The 20,851-nt window shown below is 49.5% G+C and overlaps 1 protein-coding gene across 1 annotated transcript in view; it reads left to right on the top strand.

Annotated features, from left to right (window-relative positions):
* The first annotated feature begins 8,445 nt into the window (after nt 1-8,445).
* IGFBP3 (insulin like growth factor binding protein 3) overlaps nt 8,446-20,851 on the top strand; it is a 34,064-nt gene continuing 21,658 nt past the window's right edge. Inside the window, exon 1 of the mRNA XM_035101349.2 lies at nt 8,446-9,168. Coding sequence (XP_034957240.2) covers nt 8,778-9,168 — 391 coding nt within the window. The 5' untranslated portion in view covers nt 8,446-8,777. The remainder of the gene's footprint in view (nt 9,169-20,851) is intronic.

Below are 20,851 nucleotides of genomic sequence, written 5' to 3'. Positions count from 1 at the left end.
ATGGACACTTTTCAACTTCAATGGATTTTGTATGGGGACTGATTTGTAAATGTCCTGGGAAATGGGGACATCTGGTAAACTTAGGTTAGTGCCCTGTGCAGGGAGCTGCCTGCACCACCCTAAATCTGGTGCTGCCACCATCCTCCACCCATCCCATTCTATATTGTGCATATAAAATGTGCACTTTAAAAATAATATTGATGACCTTTGGAACGGTGGGGGGGGGTTGCTGTTGTTGTTTCATGATACAGAGCCAAGGGAAAGCTGACTGTAGTAGGACATGCATTCTGGTTGCATTCTCATGGAACCCAAGATGGATTGAAGTTTCTTAAAGGTGAAATACTGAAGGCCCAAATGCACACAATTCCAACATGAAGAAAAGTGGGGGGGGGGATCTAAGGAAACCGGTGTGGCTGTGCTTACAGATGAACTGAGATGTAAGAAGGGCATGTGTAAGAAATGGAAGAAAGGGGAAGTCACAAAGGAGGAGCAGGGCCGTCTTAAGCTCATCGGGCGCCCTGGTGCAGGGATCCCTCGGGCGCCCCCTACCCACCTCTCTTTTTTAAAAAAAGGAAAAAGGAAAGCTCTTGCCTTCCCTGGAGGCGCTCGCGCCAGAAGGCCTCGGGGCTTCTCGGAGCCCTCCCACCGGCAGCGGAGGCCAGATGGGCACGCCATGGAGCCAGCTGGGAGAGCCTCCCTGGCACAGCGTTTGGGCTTGGCGTGCCGGGCGGCGGGGGGAGCCTCACGGCAGCCTCCACACCTCACAGCGGGGCCGCGCTGTGCTGGAGGCTGCCCAGCGGCTTCTCCTTGCCCTGTCTGTCTCCCGTGGGGCCGGAGATGCCAGATTGAGTGGGGGAGGGGGCGCTGCTGCTCCACGCGGCCTTCCTCCCTTCTCCCAACGGCCTGGGGTGCCTGGGCAGGCCCGGGCTGCACCGGGGCCTTCCCGGCCATCTCCCGCGACTCCGGCGCTTGCTGGGTCCACGCGGGCAGTGCCAGGAGGCCTCCCGGCAGTTTCCTTACACCAACAGGGCACTGCGTTCCTTCCCGCCAACACGACGCTGTGTTTCATTGGTAGAGCTGCTGCCATGTGGTGTCACCTCTACCAATGAAATGCAGCACCGGGGTGAGGGATGACCCTGGCGCTGCAGAGCGGAACAGGGTCCTAGTGCCCCTGTTCCCTGCTCTCCCCTGAGCGGCGCGGCTGCTGGGCGTGCAAGACTCAGAGGAAGGAAAAGGGAGGCCACCGCGCAGCTCCGCCACTCAGTGCCCCTGAGCGCCCCGGCGCCCCGCGCCACTAGAGCCTATGGGCGAGCCGGCCCTGAGGAGGAGTATATATGAGTAGCCAACAATTGCAGGGAGAATGTCAGGCAGCCCAAAGCTCAGAATGAGCTCAGGCTTGCAAGAGAGTGTCACGGTCCGGTCGGCGGGCGGTTGAAGCCCTGGCTGAGGACGTCAGGACCAGAGGCAAGATGGTGGTGTAGAAGCAGGAGCAGGTGCAGGGCAGGCAGTTGCAGGGTCAAGGAGCAAGGCAGAGGCGAAGGTCTGGAAGTCAAGGAGCAAGGCGTCGGCAAGGCAGAGGTCCAAGGAGCAAGGCGTCGGCAAGGCAAGGGTCCAAGCGTCGAGGATCAAGGCATCGGCAAGGCAAGGGTCCAAGGAGCAAGAGGCCAGATGCAACCAGGCAGGGATAGCGTTGCTGTGGCCAAGAGCTGAAGGGAAATGCTGAGCTTTTATCCTTCCCAGCTCCTGCCACCAGGTGCAGTGAGGTATCAAGTAGCCTCACCTGAGTGGCCACTCATTGCCTCTCCAGCACAAGCTGAGGCCTCACCTGAGTGGCCACTCCTTGCTTCTCCAGCACAAGCTGAGGCAGGCCCCAGTCCTGCAAAGCACTACAGGCCCCAGAGCCTGACTCCTGCCCATACTCCTGACAGTACTCCCCCCATAGGGAAATGGGGTTCCACCCCCAGTCATAGCCCAGGCTTATCTGGGAACTTCCGTTGGAAGGCCCGAACCTTGGCGGGTGCGTGCACGAAGTCAGCTGGTTCCCAAGATCGCTCCTCCGGCCTGTAGCCCACCCAGTCAATTTGGTATTGGAGCTTTCCACAGAGCCACCTCGAGTCCAGGACCTGGGCAACCTCTAACTCCTCATGACCTTCGACCTGGACCGGTGGTGGAGTAATGTGGCCCGGAAAGTGGTCCGTGTGGCAAGGTTTCAGCAGGGATACGTGGAACACGGGGTGGATCTTCAGAGAGGGGGGAAGCTCCAACTTGTAGGTGACCGGGTTGACCTGCTGCAGGATGGTGAAAGGTCCCTGGTACTTGTAGTCCAGCTTAGCCGAGGGACGTTTCGTGCGGTGGTGTTCCAAGGACAGCCAGACCTTGTCTCCGACCTGGAACGTAGGCCCTTGCTGTCGCCTCCGATCTGCTTGCACCTTGTAGTCTGCCTTGGCTCTCTCTAGGTGCTGTACCAGGTCGGCTTGTGTCTCCTGGATGTGGGAGACCCGATCATTGGCGGAAGGCACGAGAGAAGCTGTGGGGGTGCAGGGATGATTGCGTGGATGGTACCCAAAGTTGGCGTAGAAAGGGCTCTGCCCTGTAGAGGCATGGCAGGAGTTGTTATAGGCAAACACAGCCAGTGGAAGTAGGTCCAACCAGTCGTCCTGATGGTAGCTCAGGAAGCAGCGGAGATATTGCTCCAGGACTTGATTAACCCTTTCCGTCTGACCGTCTGTCTGAGGGTGGTACGCAGAAGAGAGGCGTCTCTCGATACCCAGTCCCTTGAGGAAGGCTGCCCAGAACCGGGATGTGAACTGGGGGCCTCTATCGGAGATCACTGCATCCGGCAGCCCATGTAGCCAAAACACATGTTCAAGGAACAAGTGGGCCGTCTGTGGGGCAGTGGGAAGGATTCGAGTCGGGATGAAATGTGCCATCTTGGTGAGCGAATCCACCACTTCCAGAATGACCGAATGTCCTTTGGACGCAGGGAGGTCCACGATGAAGTCCATGGAAAGCGCCGACCATGGCCTGTGGGGGGTGGGTAACGGCTGAAGAAGCCCCAGAGGCCTCTGCCGTGGAATCTTGGTCTGGGCACAAGTCTCACAGGACCGTACATACTGTTTAATGTCTGCCCGAACCCCTGGCCACCAGAACGCACGAGTCAATAACCGCAGAGTCTTTGCGTATCCCCCGTGTCCAGCGGTCCGCACGTCATGGCACTGTTCCAAAACCTGAGTCCGGAGCGGCCCCTCAGAATGTAGAGCCGGCCGCGATGGTACACACACCCATCCCGAACCTCAAGCGGCGCACCCCCCGGTCCTGAAGGTGAACAGGACCCCCCGGTCCTGAAGGTGAACAGGTCCTGACGGCTCACCAGGCGAACCTGCGCCTGAAAGTCCTGCTCCCAGGTTCCGTGGAGAAAATTGGTCGGGGACAACATGGGTGCCGGCTCCGAATCGTCATCCCCGGAGTCCGAGTCCCTCCGGGAAAGCGCCTCCGCCTTCCCATTCTGAGCACCAGGGCGGTAGGCGATCTGCAAATTAAAGCGTGTGAAGAACAAGGCCCAACGTGCTTGGCGTTTCTACACTCAAGGTTCCGGTGAACTGTGAGGACCTGAACTGGATGCAGAGCCCCTTCCAGCAGGTGGCGCCATTCCTCGAATGCCACTTTAATTGCAAGGAGTTCCCGATCCCAAATATCATAGTTTCGTTCCGCAGAAGTGAGCTGACGGGAAAATAAGACGCAGGGATGAAGCAATGCTGTGCCCCCTGTCGTTGCGATAACACAGCCCTGATTGCCCTGTCTGAGGCATCTGCCTCGAGCACAAAAGGGAGCTGGGCGTCCGGATGGGCCAGAATGAGAGCAGATGTGAAAGCCTCCTTCAAGAAGTCAAAAGCCTCTTGCGCAGCCGGTGTCCACTGAAACGTTGCATCCTTTCGGACCAGGATGCAAATGGGAGCAACCATGTGTGAAAAGCCCCGAATGAAGCGGTGATAGAAATTGGCAAACCCAATGAACCGTTGGACCCCCTTAATATCTTTGGGAGGACCCCAATCCAGCACCGCCTGCACCTTTCTGGGATCCATCTGGAGACCTGCAGGAGAGATGATGTATCCCAGGAACTCCATGCGCTCCTGGTGAAAGGCACACTTTTCCAGCTTGGCATACAGCCTGTGCTGCCGAAGTCGCTACAGGACCAGGCGGACATGCTGGTGATGCTCCTCTAGGGATGAGGAGAAAATCAAGATATCGTCCAAATACGCGACTACGAACCAGTCCAGCAAGTCGCGCAGGACATCGTTCACAAAGTGCTGGAACGTAGCTGGCGCGTTGCACAGTCCGAAAGGCATGACCCGGTACTCAAAATGGCCGTACCGAGTCCGGAACACGGTTTTCCACTCGTCTCCCTCCCGGATCCTAACCAGGTTGTACGCCCCACGTAAGTCTAATTTCGTAAAGACCTTCGCACCCTGCAGCCGCTCGAACAGTTCTGGAATTAAGGGTAGATGGTAGCGATTCTTGATGGTCACCTGATTCAGCTTCCGGTAGTCGATGCACGGACGCAGCCCACCATCCTTCTTCTTGACAAAGAAGATGGGGGCCCCAGCAGGGGAAGTAGAGGGACGAATGAACCCCCTGGCCAGATTATCGTCCAGGTACTCTCGGAGGGCCCCAAGTTCAGCGGCCAACAAGGCATAAATGCGGCCAAAGGGGATCTCTGCTCCCGGCTGCAGATCAATGGGGCAATCATAAGTCCAATGGGGGGGGCAAAGTTTCAGCCCCTTTCTTCTCAAACACCTCCACCAAGTCCTGGTAGGGCTCCGGGATTAACTGGACATCCGGCGACCCTGTTCCATCAGGGGCAGTTCCCTGTAAGGTGGAAGAAGTAAGGGTCGGCTGGTGAGGCGCCCCCAGTGCTGGTGGCAATGGGGGTAGCACTGGGGGTTGAGCGCAAACGTCTCGGCAGAAGGATGACGAAAAAGACAGTGTCTGCTGCGCCCATGAAATGGCGGGGTCATGCCGAATGAACCAGGGACTACCCAGAACCACCGGGAAATGAGGCGTCTGGACCAGGTCAGAGACTAATAGTTCCTGATGTCGGGGCACCACTAACATGGCAGGTCTCATGGGTAACGGGGCCGGAAGCGAGGGGAGTTCCATCCAACCCAACCACTGGAACAGGCGAGGCTTTCGCCACTGAAGGTACTTGGTATTTTTTGGCGAACTTTATGTCCATGAAAATGCCAGAGGCCCCAGAGTCGATCATTGCCTCCAGGGTCAGGATCATTGCCTCCATTGCCCCCCTGGCCATCACTTGCCTCTCTCTTCCCACAGGGCGGAAGGGCGAGAGAGAGAGAGAGAGAGAGAGAGAGAGAGAGAGAGAGAGAGAGAGAGAGAGAGAGCTGCACGCCAGCCAGACATATAGTTGGCGGGACACAGCTTCCATCCTAAGCCTCTGCAGGTATCGCTCTCCTCTGCGGAGGCTTGGGAGGCAAGCTGCATGCCCGCCAGCCATATGGTTGGCGAGGCGCAGCTGGCGGGTGCAGGGAAAGGGGAGGCCACCGGCAAAGCCGTGCAGCTCCCCCACTTGCTGGGGCGCCCCTGAGAGGCTAGCACCCTGGCGCAAGGCGCCAGTAAACCCAATAGGAAAGACACCTCTGGTCAGGAGTACTCAGAGATATTTAGAGGCCTAGGATGAATTTCACCTGTGTTGAGGGCCAAAGTAAGTGGTCTAAGTATAGCAGGAGTGGGAAATCTATGGTCTTCTAGATGTTGCTGACTTGTAGCTCTCAACAACCCTGACCATCACTGACAAGAAGAACCATAAATTCACCTCGTGTATCAGATCTTGATATTGGAAGCCCAGAAGTGCACTCACAAGAGGATGTGCCTTCTGTTAGATGCTCAGTATATATAGAGCGTTTGTTTTGTTTGCCTGTGGGGTGTGGAGCAGTCATGTCTGAAAGCTCTGGAGGTGTTTCTGTTACATGTCTGCAATAAAGCTGTCTTCGAAAGTTGGGCTTCCGTGGGTCGTTTCTGGCAAAGCTACAAGGCTTTACCACAACAAGAATCCAGCCGCTGTGCTTAATGCTCTGCAAAGAGAACTGTTTCTGGTCTGCGCAGCACAAGCGTTTTACTGGACCAGTACAGAAAAACTCTTACTGTCTCTAGGGTACTGTGTACTTTTGACTGCCTTACTATCAGTGAAATCTAACTGGCGAGGATTCTAAAGAGAGCAAGAAAGATGATAAATAATAATTGGAATACATATCTGGTATGAAGGACTGAAGGAGTTTGTATAAAAAACATACTAAGGGCAACCATAATAGCAGCTTTTAAAATATCAAAAGGATCTCTCTCTTTTTTAAAATATATTTTTATTGGTTTTTATAACAAATACAAAAAAGAAAAAGGATACACAAAATAGAGAAAAAGAAAAAGAAAAAAGAAAAACAATTCTTTAACTATCCAATATAATTCCTAGTCTAGTGACTTCCTCCTTCCCCCCTTCCACGCTTGTTCATAACTAATACAGCACTCTCTACATTTTAAATCTTATCTTTTTCTTTTAAAAAAACCCATCATAACTGTTAATCTCACATTCCCAGTATTACAATAAATCATTATACTAATATACTCTAAAAGTCTTAGTACTTATTTTACATTTAAACTTATTCTTATTATATCTAATTGCTTTTTCAGCCTCTTTGTACTTCCACTTCCCTTTATTGTCTATTTTTAATCTTATAGTTATTTTCCAAATAAATCTTAATTTTTTTTCCAGTTTTCTTCCACTGTCTCCTTTCCCTGGTCTTGGGTTCTCCCAGTCAGTTCAGACAGTTCCATAAATTCTATCAGCTTCATCTGCCAGTCGTCCACCGTAGGTAGGTCTTCAGGATCTCCATAATAATGGGGAGAGCAAAGACTTGTTTATGGCAGCCAAGCACTACAAGAGGCCATGAGTGGAGAAGTCTGCCAATGCCCAGCAGGTATGAGGGCTGCCTGCCACCCCAAGGCAGCCGATTTCTGCTGTTGGGCCAAAGCAAACTGGTCCCACCTCCGGTGGAGGGGAGATGTCATAGAGAAGTCCGGTTGAGGGGTTCACAGGGAAGGAGAAGATGCACTGTATGGCTCTTACTCAAAGTGTACTTTCAAATGAGTAGAATATGGCCATCTCTACTAGGGAGAGCTAGACTGAATATGCAGATTGGTGGCTTGCAGGGGATTGTGGTAGAACTTAAATAAACTTAGCACTTACAAATTTTTAAAAAATGATGAACTCCTTATTTAGCAATGGAGCAGAAAAGGTGCAATAAAAATAAGCCCCGGTTACAATGGAAGGAAGAGGCAGACATCAATGGCTCAAATGCTCTTTATTTTGCCATTGGATCTTGGACACAATCTACATAATTATCCCAAAGCTCTTCAGACCCCGAAAAGGCTATGAGGGTTTCAAATACAGAGCAGAAAACTTTCTTTCTCCATTTGGAGTCAGTACCCAATCCCTTCTTTGCAAATCTGCTCAAACCCTCAACTCAATACTGGGCAACCAGCGACCTCTGCTGGTGTGTTTTTAGGATGAAGGGCGAGACAAAGAAATCTGAACATCAGAGAAAATACATCAGAAAAAAATGATCTCCCATCGCTTAAAGCTTCAATAAACGGAAGCCTCCTTGTCCTGTTTTTTTATATGATGAAATTAGAAGCTAATAGGACCGTCCCTGTCAGAAAAGCAATGATTCGGTAGCTCGTGAGATTCACTGATTTCCCATGTGGTTTTGTTATCTTGTTTGAATTTGGCAGTCTTTGCCTTACGCAGATGTCTGGTAGAGGCACAACAACTTTTAAGAAACAAATCTTCTCAATTTTCCTTGGGTTTCTGAGATGCAGGGGTGACAACCTGGATAAAATATTGAGGGGGGGGGACAGGTAAGCCCCGCCCCGCATAACAGATGACAAGACGCGGTCCTTGCACGCGGGGCATCTGCATTCTGGATATAGGGTAGACGGCAAGACTGCGAAATGCGAATAACGCTTGAATGAAAGCTCTGTACAAGCAGGTGGTGGGTAGACAACACACATTGCTAGATTTAAGAATACTGTACGGGATAGCCCCCTCCCCCCAAATACTTAGTTTTGATTAAGTTACGGCAAGTACTGAATAGGGAAGCATAGGGCAATCCAAAAGGGCACGAGCTTCAGCTGCGCGCCCCCGTCCCTGGGAGCCGCCAAGAGTCCCGCGAGCGGACGGCGGAGTCGGCGGGGCGGTTCCGAAGCCGGTCGCGCCGGTTCCTGCCCTTCCTCGGCCGGATCCTTCGCTCTGGCCTGGCCGGCGCTTCTTCGGCCGCGTTGCCCGCCCCCCAGCACCGCCCCTTGGGCCTGGCGGGCGGGTCCTGCGAGGGCGCTATATAGGCGGCGCTGGAGGCGGGCAGGCGGCAGATGGACGCGCACCCTGTCCGCTGGCATCGGCGAGGTCTTTCCGGGCGCGCCTGCCTGCTTGCCTGCCTTTCGCGCTGCCAGCCTTGGCGCTCCGTCCTTCCGCCGGGCTCCTGCCGCGCCTGACGTTTGGGCCGCCCGAGAGGAACCTTTCGGTCCGTGACGAAGGAGGGGCCCCGAAGCTTCGCCCCAGCAGCTTCGCCCGGCAGCGCCGCGCCTTTCTCCGTCCCGGGCGCCGGAGAGCCTCGCCGCGGCTGCTGCTCTCCGAGGGCGCGGAGCCGGTGCCCGCGTCCTCTCTCGCCCGCCCGCCCGCCGCTCCGGGTCCCGCGGTCCGTCCGACGGCGATGGTGCGCCGCCTGTGCGCGCTGCTGTGGGCGCCGCTGTGGGCTCTGGCGTCGGCGGCTCCGGGCCCGGTGGTGCGCTGCGAGCCGTGCGACTCTCGGGCGCGGGCGCAGTGCCAGGCGCCGGCGGCCACGTGCGCGGAGCTGGTGCCCGAGCCGGGCTGCGGCTGCTGCCAGACGTGCGCGCTGCCCGAGGGACGCCCGTGCGGCGTGTACACGGAGCTGTGCGGCGCCGGGCTGCGCTGCCGGCCGCGCCGGGGCGAGCAAAAGCCCCTCCACGCGCTGCTCGACGGCAAAGGGCTTTGCACCAACGTCAGCGGCGCCCACGAGGAACCCGCGCCCGGAGCAGGAGGAGAACTGCGAGCCTTGCTGCTGCGAGGGACCCACGGGCCAGGTAAGCGGCGCGGCCGGGAGGAGCCCGCAGGAGACAGGCGGGCGCTCCTATCTCCGTGCGCTCGTGGGCTTCCCCACTGTACGCCTCTGGGGCGCCTCTGGCGGAAAGTGTCCGGGGCAATTTCCCGCGGCGGCACCTTCTTGCGTGTCGGCGTAGGAGTGGAAGTTCCCGTGCACCGCTCAGTTTCCACTTCATGCCGTGGGTTCGTGATGTGGGGAGCTTCTCGCCGCGTGTCACTTACCTAGAAATCTGTGTTCTAAGATTGTGGTGATTTTCAGAGGTATTTAGGGCGCTTTGGACTTCACGTCTGGTGGTGTGCTGTAAACGATGTATATTTCCCTATTTATTGTAAGCCAGCCGGAGACCTCTGTTAGCGGGTGGCATACAAATGCCACAAATAAACCCAGCTCTCCTTAAGTTGCATTTTGAAATGCCCTCTAGTTCGTAAGCTGGCGTTTAGCCTGTACTGCTCTCGGTGCGGAAATTGCTCGCTGTGAGCGGAGTTGGCGGTTGGCTGGGCGAATTTTGTGCGGGCGATTTTCTGCGCAATTTTGGCTCGGCTGTTCAGAGAGCAAGTGAAGTTTCCTTTGCTGTATCGCCCCCTGGTGTTTGATTTGTGCCTTTGTCTACAGCAACTCAGTGTCTGATGTCTCACCTGTGACCAAAATGCTTGACTTTAAGACAGAAAAGGGCAGGAGGATGTAAAATAACCTTTGACCTTCTCACTTGACACATATTTTTCTTTGGGAACACTTAGCTCCCAAATGAGAAAAAAAGTTGCAAGTGTTGAATTGCTCTATATTCTGGTCACAATTGTGACTGTATTCTGTTGCAAAAATGTGACAACTGGGTCAGCTCAATAATATACAGTGGTACCTCGGTTTAAGTACACAATTGGTTCCGGAAGTCTGTACTTAACCTGAGGCGTACTTAACCTGAAGCGAACTTTCCCATTGAAAGTAATGGAAAGTGGATTAATCCGTTCCAGACAGGTCCGTGGAGTACTTAAACTGAAAATACTCAAACCGAAGCGTACTTAAACCAAGGTATGACTGTATATATTTTAAAATAACTTTAAATAAGTTTTCTATGTCTCAAAGCCATTCTTTGCACATGCAAAAGATGGAGGGAGGGGACACCGATGGACTGCATAAGAGCCTCCCCAATTCCCGAATGAATGAATGGTCCGTCTCCTCAACCTCAGGAGACTAAAGCAAGCATAGTCAAGTGTCTTATTTGCAGCCTTCCTAGAAAGTGGAGGGGAGGAGGGAAGCACTGCCTGGAGCAAAAACTGTGCTGTGCAACCCTGTTCATATTCACTTAGAAGTGCAGCTTAATGATCAAAAGAGGCTTGTGCCCTTGTGAGTTTGCCTAGAATTGCAACAGTAGCCTACAGTTCAGTCCTACACATTTCCTGTCAGAAATAAGTTCCATTGTTTTCAGTGGGACATCCTCTCAGCGGGTTTCGGATTTGCAGTCTTAACTATAGTAATTATGTATGATGCAAATGATGGTGTAAATTGTCGTTTTCAAACTAAATCTGGGGGCTTCCAGTGACTTCCTAAGGGGTCAAAAAAAGGAGGATTCTCAATTTACAGTTGTTGTTTTTAACAAAACAACTGTAAATTGCCAGATAAACTTGCAAAAGAAAACCAGTGACTCCATTTACACACGAAAGCTCATACCAAAATAAAAACTTAGTTGGTCTTTAAGGTGCTACTGAAGGAATTTTTTTATTTTGCTTCGAGTCAGACCAACACGGCTACCTACCTGTAACTAGATCCATTTACAGTGGTGCCCATAACTGAGCACAGGTGGGCAAGTCACAGTTTTTCTCAGAACACAAGATTGGGATTCAGGATTGGAAAAGTTGCTAAAAAAACAACAACATTATAAGAGACTGGTTTGCTGATGATGAAGATCATTTGAGGATTTGTTGCTTGATAGCAGATTATTATTATTATTATTATTATTATTATTATTATTATTCATACCCCGCCCATCTGGCTGGGTTTCCCCAGCCACTCTGGGCGGCTTCCAACAGAAGAATAAAACAATCAATTAAAGATGAAAAGCCTCTCTAAACAGGGCTGCCTTCATATGTCTTCTAAAAATCCGGTAGCTGTTTTTCTCTTTGACATCTGATGGGAGGGTGTTCCACAGGGTGGGTGCCACTACCAAGAAGGTCCTCTGCCTGGTTCCCTGCAACTTAGCTTCTCACAACGAGGGAACCGCCAGAAGGCCCTCGGTACTGGACCTCAGTGTCCGGGCAGAACAATGGGGGTGGAGACGCTCCTTCAGATTGTCTTTGGCTGACCTTTCCTAAATTAAGAAGCTGCTTTTCCATCTACACTTGAGTTGACTAAGTCCCTAGAGCAGGGGTACCCAAACTAAGGCCCGGGGGCCGGATGTGGCCCAGTCGCCTTCTAAATCTGGCCCATGGACAGTCCGGGAATCAGCGTGTTTTTACATGAGTAGAATGTGTTCTTTTATTTAAAATGCATCTCTGGGTTATTTGTGGGGCATAGGAATTCATTCATATTTTTTTTCCAAAATATAGTCCGGCCCCCCACAAGGTCTGAGGGACAGTGGACCGGCCCCCTGCTGAAAAAGTTTGCTGACCCCTGCCCTAGAGTGTCTTAGCTTTGCATGCAAGGAAGGACTTTAGGCCAAACTACAGCTGTGGGAATGTGTGGGCACTCACTGTAGAAATCGAGGCTGCTTTGCTCCTGTGGGGCTACCCTGCTTGGAGTTAAGGCATGGGCTGGCCTTTGTGTTGCATCCACAGGTGGCCTTACAAACCCGAAGACATAGCCAAGGCTCATTCTTGGCTGACTGCATATGGTTTGTCTGGGAAGGGAGAACCACAAGGCTGGGCTTGGACATCACAGGGTTTAGCTCTGGGTAGGGTGACAGCAAGATGAGCAGGGAGGAGCAAAGTGGCCATTTAAAATAATTATTATTATATTTTAATTTTACTGTGCATACAGTAATACTGCACATTTGTGTGTTCATCATGGTTCACGGCTAAGCATCACATGCAGACTGGGCCATTATATCCTTCAAGACACATAAAAACTCTTCATCAGGTGAGATATTACACAAAGCAAGGGATGAAGTCAGGAAAAATAAAGAAACAAAAATAAACAAAAATTAGAGTGGGGTGTTTACAGCCAAGAGGTCATCTTGTATCCTCAGTTCCAAGGTTGAGATGGCAGTATTCCCAGGTGCAGCAGAGGTTACTTATCTAGGATTCTGGGTTAAAGAATTGGTAAAGGTGAAGGTACCCCTGACCATTAGGTCCAGTCACGGACGACTCTGGGGTTGTGCGCTCATCTCGCTCTGTAGGCTGAGGGAGCTGGCGTTCATCCGAAGACAGCTTCCGGGTCATGTGGCCAGCATGACTAAACCGCTTCTGGCGAACCAGAGCAGCACACGGAAACACCGTTTATCTTCCCACTGTAGCGGTACCTATTTATCTACTTGCACTTTGACGTGCTTTCAAACTGCTAGGTTGGCAGGAGCTGGGACCGAGCAACGGGATCTCACCTTGTCACAGCGATTAGAACCGCTGACCTTCTGATCAGCAAACCCTAGGCTCCGTGGTTTAGACCACAGCCCAACCTGTGTCCCTAAAGAATCAGTGGCTGCTTCTTATCCAAAACAACCCATTCAAGGCAGAATCTACAACCGAGAAAGATAATTTTTCATCATCCAGAGATGGGCTTATATATCTTCCAATCAGTTGTTTCAATTGACTTTATTATTATTAAATATTATTATTATTATTACTTTTTAAAACTTGGTATGCCACCCAATGTTCATTCCTCCTTTCCTCAAATAAAGACTGTCATGCTTCTCTTTACTTCTACTCCCAGGAACCCGTGTCTAGGTGACTTTTAGAAGACATCTGAAGGCAGCCCTGTTTAGGGAAGTTTTTAATGTTTGACGTTTTATTGTGCTTTTAAATTTTTGTTGTGAGCCACCCAGAGTGGCTGAGGAAACCCAGCCAGATGGGCAGAGTCTAAATAAGAAAGTGTTGTTGTTGTTGTTATTTAAGATTTGGGTTACTACCAGGCTTTAATTTCTCACAGATGATGAGTAGAAATTGCTTCTTTATCCCAGACTCTAGGTGTGTAGCACCTGCCACAGATTTGTTTAGTTTGCAATATCTACCCTGGAAGTGAACCTACAAGCAAACCTCATGGCTTACAGTATCAGCCCAGTTTTTGTACGCTACTTCCATCCCTCTTGCCCATCCTTTTGAACATCTTGCCTGACGTGAGGAGTTCTGGAGAACTCTAAAGCAGGCCATGCATTCTGATTGGGCCTGAGAAAGGTATCGCTCCAATGTGGATTTTTGAATTCAACATGACCCATTAACAATTGCACATTTCTGACTCTCACCTTGTGACAAGTTGAATGAGGAAGATCTTTAAATATGCCATGCTTGCAAATGGAATTGCGCTACATCAATTTCTTTCATTTCTTGGAGGCCACCCAGAATAATAGACAGCTCCTTTTTGATCAAATGTACAAATCAAACCTGAGCCTATTTGTCGGTTAAGAAGAGGAAAAGGTGGATTTTGTGGCCACATATATCAGCCGTGGGAATAGGCAGGCCCAGCTGGCTCCTTTTTCCACATTAGGGATACCACATGCCCTGATTGAACTTTCTTTCATCTTTGACTTCCCTAATGGTGATTAAAAGCAAGACCCCGTCTCTCTGCAGTGGGGCATAGAGGACTCTCACAATGCAGTGCTACACACATGGGACTTACTCCCAGGTGTGAGGTGTGTGGGATTGTAGCTTCAGTGGCCAAGAAGTAAGTGGAAAGATTCGGCTCGATAAGTGCAGCTAATGTGATGTGCTGCCTTCCTTCTCAATGGGGCTTATTGGGGGCTGCCGTGGTGGTCCCTGCTGAAGCAGACTGACTCTCAGGAATGAAATCTCCCCCTCCCCCTTTATTCAGGAAGCACTAAGCAAAGGGGGGGGGTTCTGATACTTAGTGAAAACTCACCTGTTTGCTTGGACTTTCCTGAACCCCTGTCACCGAGTCCTTCTGGCCTATGTGTGCTGCAATATGTATGACTTTTTTTAAAAAAAATTGTTTTCAGGTGTATTTTTATCTTTCTGAACTGCAGTATAAAAATCCTAAGACTGAATAGCCTTACTGAAATGAAAGAAGAATGCAGTATTGTTTAGTAGATTCCTCCCGCTGAATAATTTTTTAAAAATAAAAAAATCAGTAATCAGGTTGAGATTTGCCTAAAGTAATCCCAGATCCCTTGGGGTTCCTTGGAAGCTTCTCAGAGCTTCCTCCCTGTAAAGGATCCATAATAACAGGCAAGTCTCCCAAGGTGCCAATTTCCCACTGCAATGTTCAGCTCAAGAGAGAACTCATTATCTTCTAGGTCTGGGGTTCCTAAACTCCCCCCCCCCATAGAGCACTTGAAAAGCATAGAGGGTCTTGGTGGATCACTTTAATACTGTTTTCAGCCTGCTGTAGCAGTTGCAATGCATTGTGCTAGATGCTGTATGATTATTATTTTTAGGAGTGTGTGGTGGGGGGCTTCTTTTATTGTATTCCATCACAATGTACGTGTTCTTAACAGACATGTTGTGGACTCCCCAAATGAAGCTCATGTGCCATAGTTTGGGAACCCTTGTCTTAGGTCACACTGGCTAGTTCTTGTGCCACATAAACTGTTTGCAGCTTGGAATGTGCTGCAGAATCTTTTGCACATGCTGGGCAGAGCCGGCCAGCCCATGAGTGGGAGGGGGGAGCAGTTGTCTCAGGTGGCAGAAGTGCAAGAGGTGGCCCCATGTCCACCCCACCGCTTTGGCTGCCAGAGCACCCTCCTCTCGCCGACTTTCTGCAAGGCTGGCATTCTGGTGAGACACTGCTCCCCTCCCATAATTGGACACATGATGGTGCATTCCACCAGGGGCAGAAGTGGGGCAGCACGCTATTGCTTTGCCTCAGGTGGCCCCACAAGAGAGCCCATCCCTGCTGCTGGGGGTCTTTGACAGACCATTCGCTGAAAGCAGGAAGTTTGAAACTACTGTAATAGGACAAGAAAGCTGCATCTTCCTTTTCTAGAGATGAGTGGGGAGAGACGGAGCATAAAAATTAAAGAAATTTGTAGATGACTTCACAGCATAAACCCCCTGAAGCAGAGTACAGAGTATCAACAAAACAAAACACAAAAACACAAGCTCTAAGAACCATCAAATCTATTTAACTAACAGCAAAACCACCCTTCCAAACTCCAAAAAGTAAATAAATCATTGTATAAATATGTGTATATAATTTTTGGGGCTTTACTATAGCAGAACCTGGGCAAACCAATCAGCTCAGCCACGAAGCTCCCCCACGGCAAGTCCCTAGCGGAGCTTCCATCTCAAGGGGGTAGGGAGTCTAAAGAGAGGAAACGGGGCTTTAGTTGAGAGTCCGACATTGCAGGGGGTTGGACTAGAGCACCTAGAAAAGAACGCTGTGATCACTAAAAGTCAGCATGGGTTTCTGAAAAATAGGTCATGCCAGACTAATCTGATCTCATTTTTTGACAGAATGACAAGCCTGGTAGATGAAGGGAATGCTGTGGATGTAGCATATCTTGATTTCAGCAAGGCCTTTGACAAGGTGCCCCATGATATTCTTGTAAAGAAGCTGGTAAAATGCAGGCTAGACAATGCTACCATTCAGTGGAATTGTAACTGGCTTACTGACCGAACCCAAAGGGTGCTCATCAATGGCTCCTCCTCATCCTGGAGAGAAGTGACTAGTGGGGTGCCACAGGGTTCTGTCTTGGGCCCAGTCTTATTCAACATCTTTATCAATGACTTGGATGATGGGCTTGAGGGCATCCTGAGCAAGTTTGCAGACGACACCAAATTGGGAGGGGTGGCTAATACCCCAGAGGACAGGATCACACTTCAAAATGACCTTAACAGATTAGACAACTGGGCCAAAGCAAACAAGATGAATTTTAACAAGGAGAATTGTAAAGTACTACACTAGGGCAAAAAATAATAATGAAAGGCACAAGTACAGGATGGGTGACACCTGGCTTGAGAGCAGTACATGTGAAAAGGATCTAGGAGTCTTGGTAGACCACCAACTTGACATGAGTCAACAGTGTGATGCAGCAGCTAAAAAAGCCAGTGCAATTCTGGGCTGCATCAATAGGAGTATAGCATCTAGATCACGGGTGTCAAACACAAGGCCCGGGGGCCAAATCCGGCCCGCCAGACCTCGTTATGTGGCCCGCCGAGCGCCCCAGCCAGCGGGACCCAGCAGCAGGACCTTGCTGCTGAAGCGCCGCGCTGACAAAGCGCCGACAAACAGCTGGGGCCTGGGGGGGTAGAAAGGCGGCCGGAGCAGCGCTGCGTGGAGCGCCCCAAGCCACAGCAGGAGAAGGAGGAGGCAGCTTGCCGGGTCAGCGCCCAGCAGCGCCGCACGGAGAGTCCCAAGCCTCTGCGACGCAGCAGTGCTCTGTAGCACTTTGAATCCTCCTCCTCCTGCCACAGCTCGGCGCCTGGAAACGGCTGCTGCTGCTGCTGCTGCTGCTGAAGAAGCACAGACAAAGCACCCAGCAGTGCCGCGTGGAGGAGGAGGAGGATTCAAAGTGCTACAGAGCACTACTGCGTCCCAGAGGCTCGGGACTCTCCACACGGCACTGCCGGGCACCGACCCGGCAAGCCGCCTCCTCCTCCTCCTCTTGCCTCACCTCCTCCTCCTCCTGCCACGGCTCAGCCTCATGAACGTGAGCTCAGCAGCGGCTCAGCCTCACGAACGTGCAACTCTGAGGCTTTACGCATTTCTCCTAAAACAGACACCCGCTGCCTCACGCTGCACGGGAAATGCTTTTTGCCCCTGGGTCCCTTCGCGCTCTTTTCTGGCGCTGAATCAAGGCGGCGACCCCCCCTCCCTTTCTTCCTTCCTCTCTCTCGTTCTTATTCTTTCTTTCCCTCTCCTTCCTTCCTTCTTTATCTCTGTCTTCTCTCCCTCTTTCTTTTTCTTTCCTTCTTTATTCCTTCTTTCCTACTCTTCTTTCTCTCACCTCTTTCCTTCCTCTCTCCCTCCTGCTCCCTCTTTTCTTTCTTTCTTTCTTTCTTTCTTCCTTACTTCCTTTCTTCCTTCCGTCCTTCCCATCTTTCTTCCTCTCCCTCATTCTTATTCTTTCTTTCCCTCTACTTCCTTCCTTCTTTCTCCCCTTCTGTCTTCTCTCCCTCTTTCTTTTTCTTTTCTTCTTTATTCCCTTCCTTATTTCCTACTCTTCTTTCTCTCCCCTCTTTCCTTCCTTCCTCCCTCCCCTCCCTCTCCCTCTCCTCAGAAACATAGGATGCTGCTTTATACTTCTGGCCCTTAAACCCTGGAACCAGGAGAGCAGCTCCAGTGAGTCAACCTCAGCCAGTCCCTTTGGTGAAGGGTGGTGGCTCACTGGCAGAACATCTGTCCTGCATGCAGAAGGACCCCAGCATCTCCAGGTACTAGTAGCTCTGCAAAGGTCCTGCATGAAACCCTAGCGAGCCTCCACCACCCAGTGCAGTTACCAAAAATCATTTTTCAATAAATTGTACAATAATTGTACATTTGAATATCTACTTGCCATTATTCTGACTATTTTTCTGCTTTCAGAGATAGTTATTACTTACATTATTACAAAAACAGTAATAATTGAATGCAGTGACAATAATTTATGATAATAAAGAGTGGACACATAGTCCTACAGATACAACCGGCCCTTTGAGGGTGACCAAACTGCTGATGCGGCCCCCGATGAATTTGAGTTTGACACCCCTGATCTAGATCAAGGGAAGTAATAGTACCACTGTATTCTGCTCTGGTCAGACCTTACCTGGAGTACTGTGTCCAGTTCTGGGCACCAAAGTTCAAGAAGGATACTGACAAGCTGGAACGTGTCCAGAAGAGGGCAACCAAAATGGTCAAAGGCCTGGAAACAATGCCTTATGAGGAATGGCTTAGGGAGCTGGGTATGTTTAGCCTGGAGAAGAGAAGGTTAAGGGGTGATATGATAGCCATGTTCAAATATGTAAAAGGATGTCATATAGAAGAGGGTGAAAGGTTGTTTTCTGCTGCTCCAGAGAAGCGGACACAGAGCAATGGATTCAAACTACAAGAAACAAGATTCCACCTAAATATTAGGAAGAACTTCCTTACACTAAGAGCTGTTCGGCAGTGGAATTTGCTGCCAAGAAGTGTGGTGGAGTCTCCTTCTTTGGAGGTCTTTAAGCAGAGGCTTGACAGCCATATGTCAGGAATGCTTTGATCGTGTTTCCTGCTTGGCAGGGGGTTGGACTGGATGACCCTTGTGGTCTCTTCCAACTCTATGATTCTATGACCCTCAGGGTCCCTTCCAGCTCTACAGTTCTATGATACTATGGTAACATGCTCAGCAAAAAACTAAAGTCCGGTGTTGTGCCTGTCTAAGGGGAAGCATTCATCCATCACAAATGGGAGTTTCATGGGTGGATGTTTAGCAAACAAGATAGTCATCTGAAGGGAGCCCTGTTTAGGGAAGTTTTTAATATGTGACATTTTAATGTACTTTAATCTTTGTTGGAAGCCACCCAGAGTGGCTGGGGAAACCCAGCCAGATGGGTGGGGTACAAATAAATTATTATTATTATTATTATTATTATTATTATTATTATTATTATTATCATTCACAGACCTGTTCGCTGTGTGACGTGTTCATATTTTGGAAATGATGTAGGTGGCACAATTGCCCTCTTCCATTGCCTTGGCCAGAGCCTTCTGCCATTCAGAGATTCCAAAAACACAGCGAAACATCTCCACTCCCCCCCCCCCAAAATAAAAGGCTACATTGCTTAGACCAGTGTTTCCCAACCTTGGGTCTCTAGCTGTTTTTAAACTACAACTTCCCTAGCTAGCAAGACCAGTGGTCAGGGATGATGGGAATTGTAGTCCGAAAACAGCTGGAGACCCAAGGTTGGGAAACACTGGCTTAGAAAACCTTTTTTTCCCCTTTCCTGAGTGATTCTGAGGCAACTATAAAAGGAGATGAAGCCAAATTGGCAACCATTGTGTAAAAAACATGGTCTTTTATCATTCAGTCTCTTCTGATCTTTGGAAATGCAGTGGGACATAATTATTTCTAACTATGCTCAAAGTTCAAGGGGGAGGGGAAATCAGGTTGCTATTTTTATGAATAGTTCCCTGCCAGATCACATAAATAAGTTAGTCATGATCTGGTAATAGATATGCAAACTATTTTCTAAAGATATATATGCAGATGGGAAATGATAAAGCAAGATGGAATGCTTAAAAACAAAAATAGGGTTTTTAAACAGAAACTTTGTGCAGACTTTCTGTGTGTATGTTTTAAATTGAATTGTGCAAAATACCCAAATTAACAAATCCCAAACAGTGTGAAGTTTAAACATTGCTGAGGCTTTGAATAAAACCCATAGAAAACAGAATATTCTGCTTCCTCAAATCCCGTTTCTTAAACATTTATGTTTTGGGTGTGTCCCAGTGCCCATTGTCAGTAGTAGCTTTGGCAAAACCACCTGATAGAAGGTGATTCCTTGGTCCCCCCCCCCCGGCCGCCCTTTGCCAACCGGCTGCATTTTCTGCTGCTCAGGCCTTCAGCTCCAGTGCCGAACTTCTTGCCTTATGTGATTTTGAATAAAGCTGTCAGTACACATTTGCTGTGGTCAGTTCTAAAGCCAGGCAGGTCCCTGCTCTTCATTTCATAGTTGTGCATTCCCAGTGTAATTTCCACAGGTGACCTTTAGCTGAAATGGAAGCCTGAAGTGAGTTTGAGAGATGCTCCCTTAAAAAAAAATCCAAAACCAAATGCAACTGGCTGCAGTCACACAAGGACGAAATATTGTGCAGACCTGGAAGCATTGCATCTGTCCCATATTTGAAAGCAATTCTTTGTGATGCTTAGCAAAAGCCAAATCAGCATAATGTCTAATTTCTGGATCGTAGCAGAACAATGTTCACAGCTTTCAAATAGATTCTAGGTTCATTTAAACAGAATTAAATATGAAATAATTTAGAACAAGGAATAAAACCTAGTGACAGCAGCTGTATAAGCAATTGGTCAGAATAGCCATTTAAAAAAATATTAACCCATTTGTCATAGATGGTGGTCACCTTTCGTTATTAGTTTCCTCCTCATTCAGAAGAAAACACATTGTTTTTCATAGTTACAGGTAGGGAGCCATGTTGGTCTGACGTAGTAAAACAAAACAAAAACAAAAACAAAAAATCCTTCCAGTAGCACCTTAGAGACCAACTAAGTTTGTCATAGGTATGAGCTTTCATGTGCAGGCACATTTCTTCAGATACTTCATGTTAATCTTAAATATAAGCACTCTCACAGTGCATTTTATACAACATGAATATATGCCTGCAAGGCATGCAAATATCTATACACATAATTCACACAAATTACCTGTATAGATATTTGCATGCCTTGCAGGGTGGTAAGTTGCTGACAAACTTCTCATTGGGGTCCAGACTTCAGAAATGATCAAGTCATGATAAAATCTGCCCTCTCCTGGTAAGAAGTAGAACTGCTTCAAATTCAGGCAAGGTAGATGTTAGTGCTAGAAGTTAGTGGTTTAAAAATTATGACTGTGAAAACAAATCAATTTAGAGCTTATAGGACAGGTTTCAAA

The sequence above is a fragment of the Zootoca vivipara genome, chromosome 12 (genome assembly GCF_963506605.1).
Source record: "Zootoca vivipara chromosome 12, rZooViv1.1, whole genome shotgun sequence".
NCBI classification, from domain to species: domain Eukaryota; kingdom Metazoa; phylum Chordata; class Lepidosauria; order Squamata; family Lacertidae; genus Zootoca; species Zootoca vivipara.
This window is presented reverse-complemented; position numbering and strand designations above follow the sequence as displayed.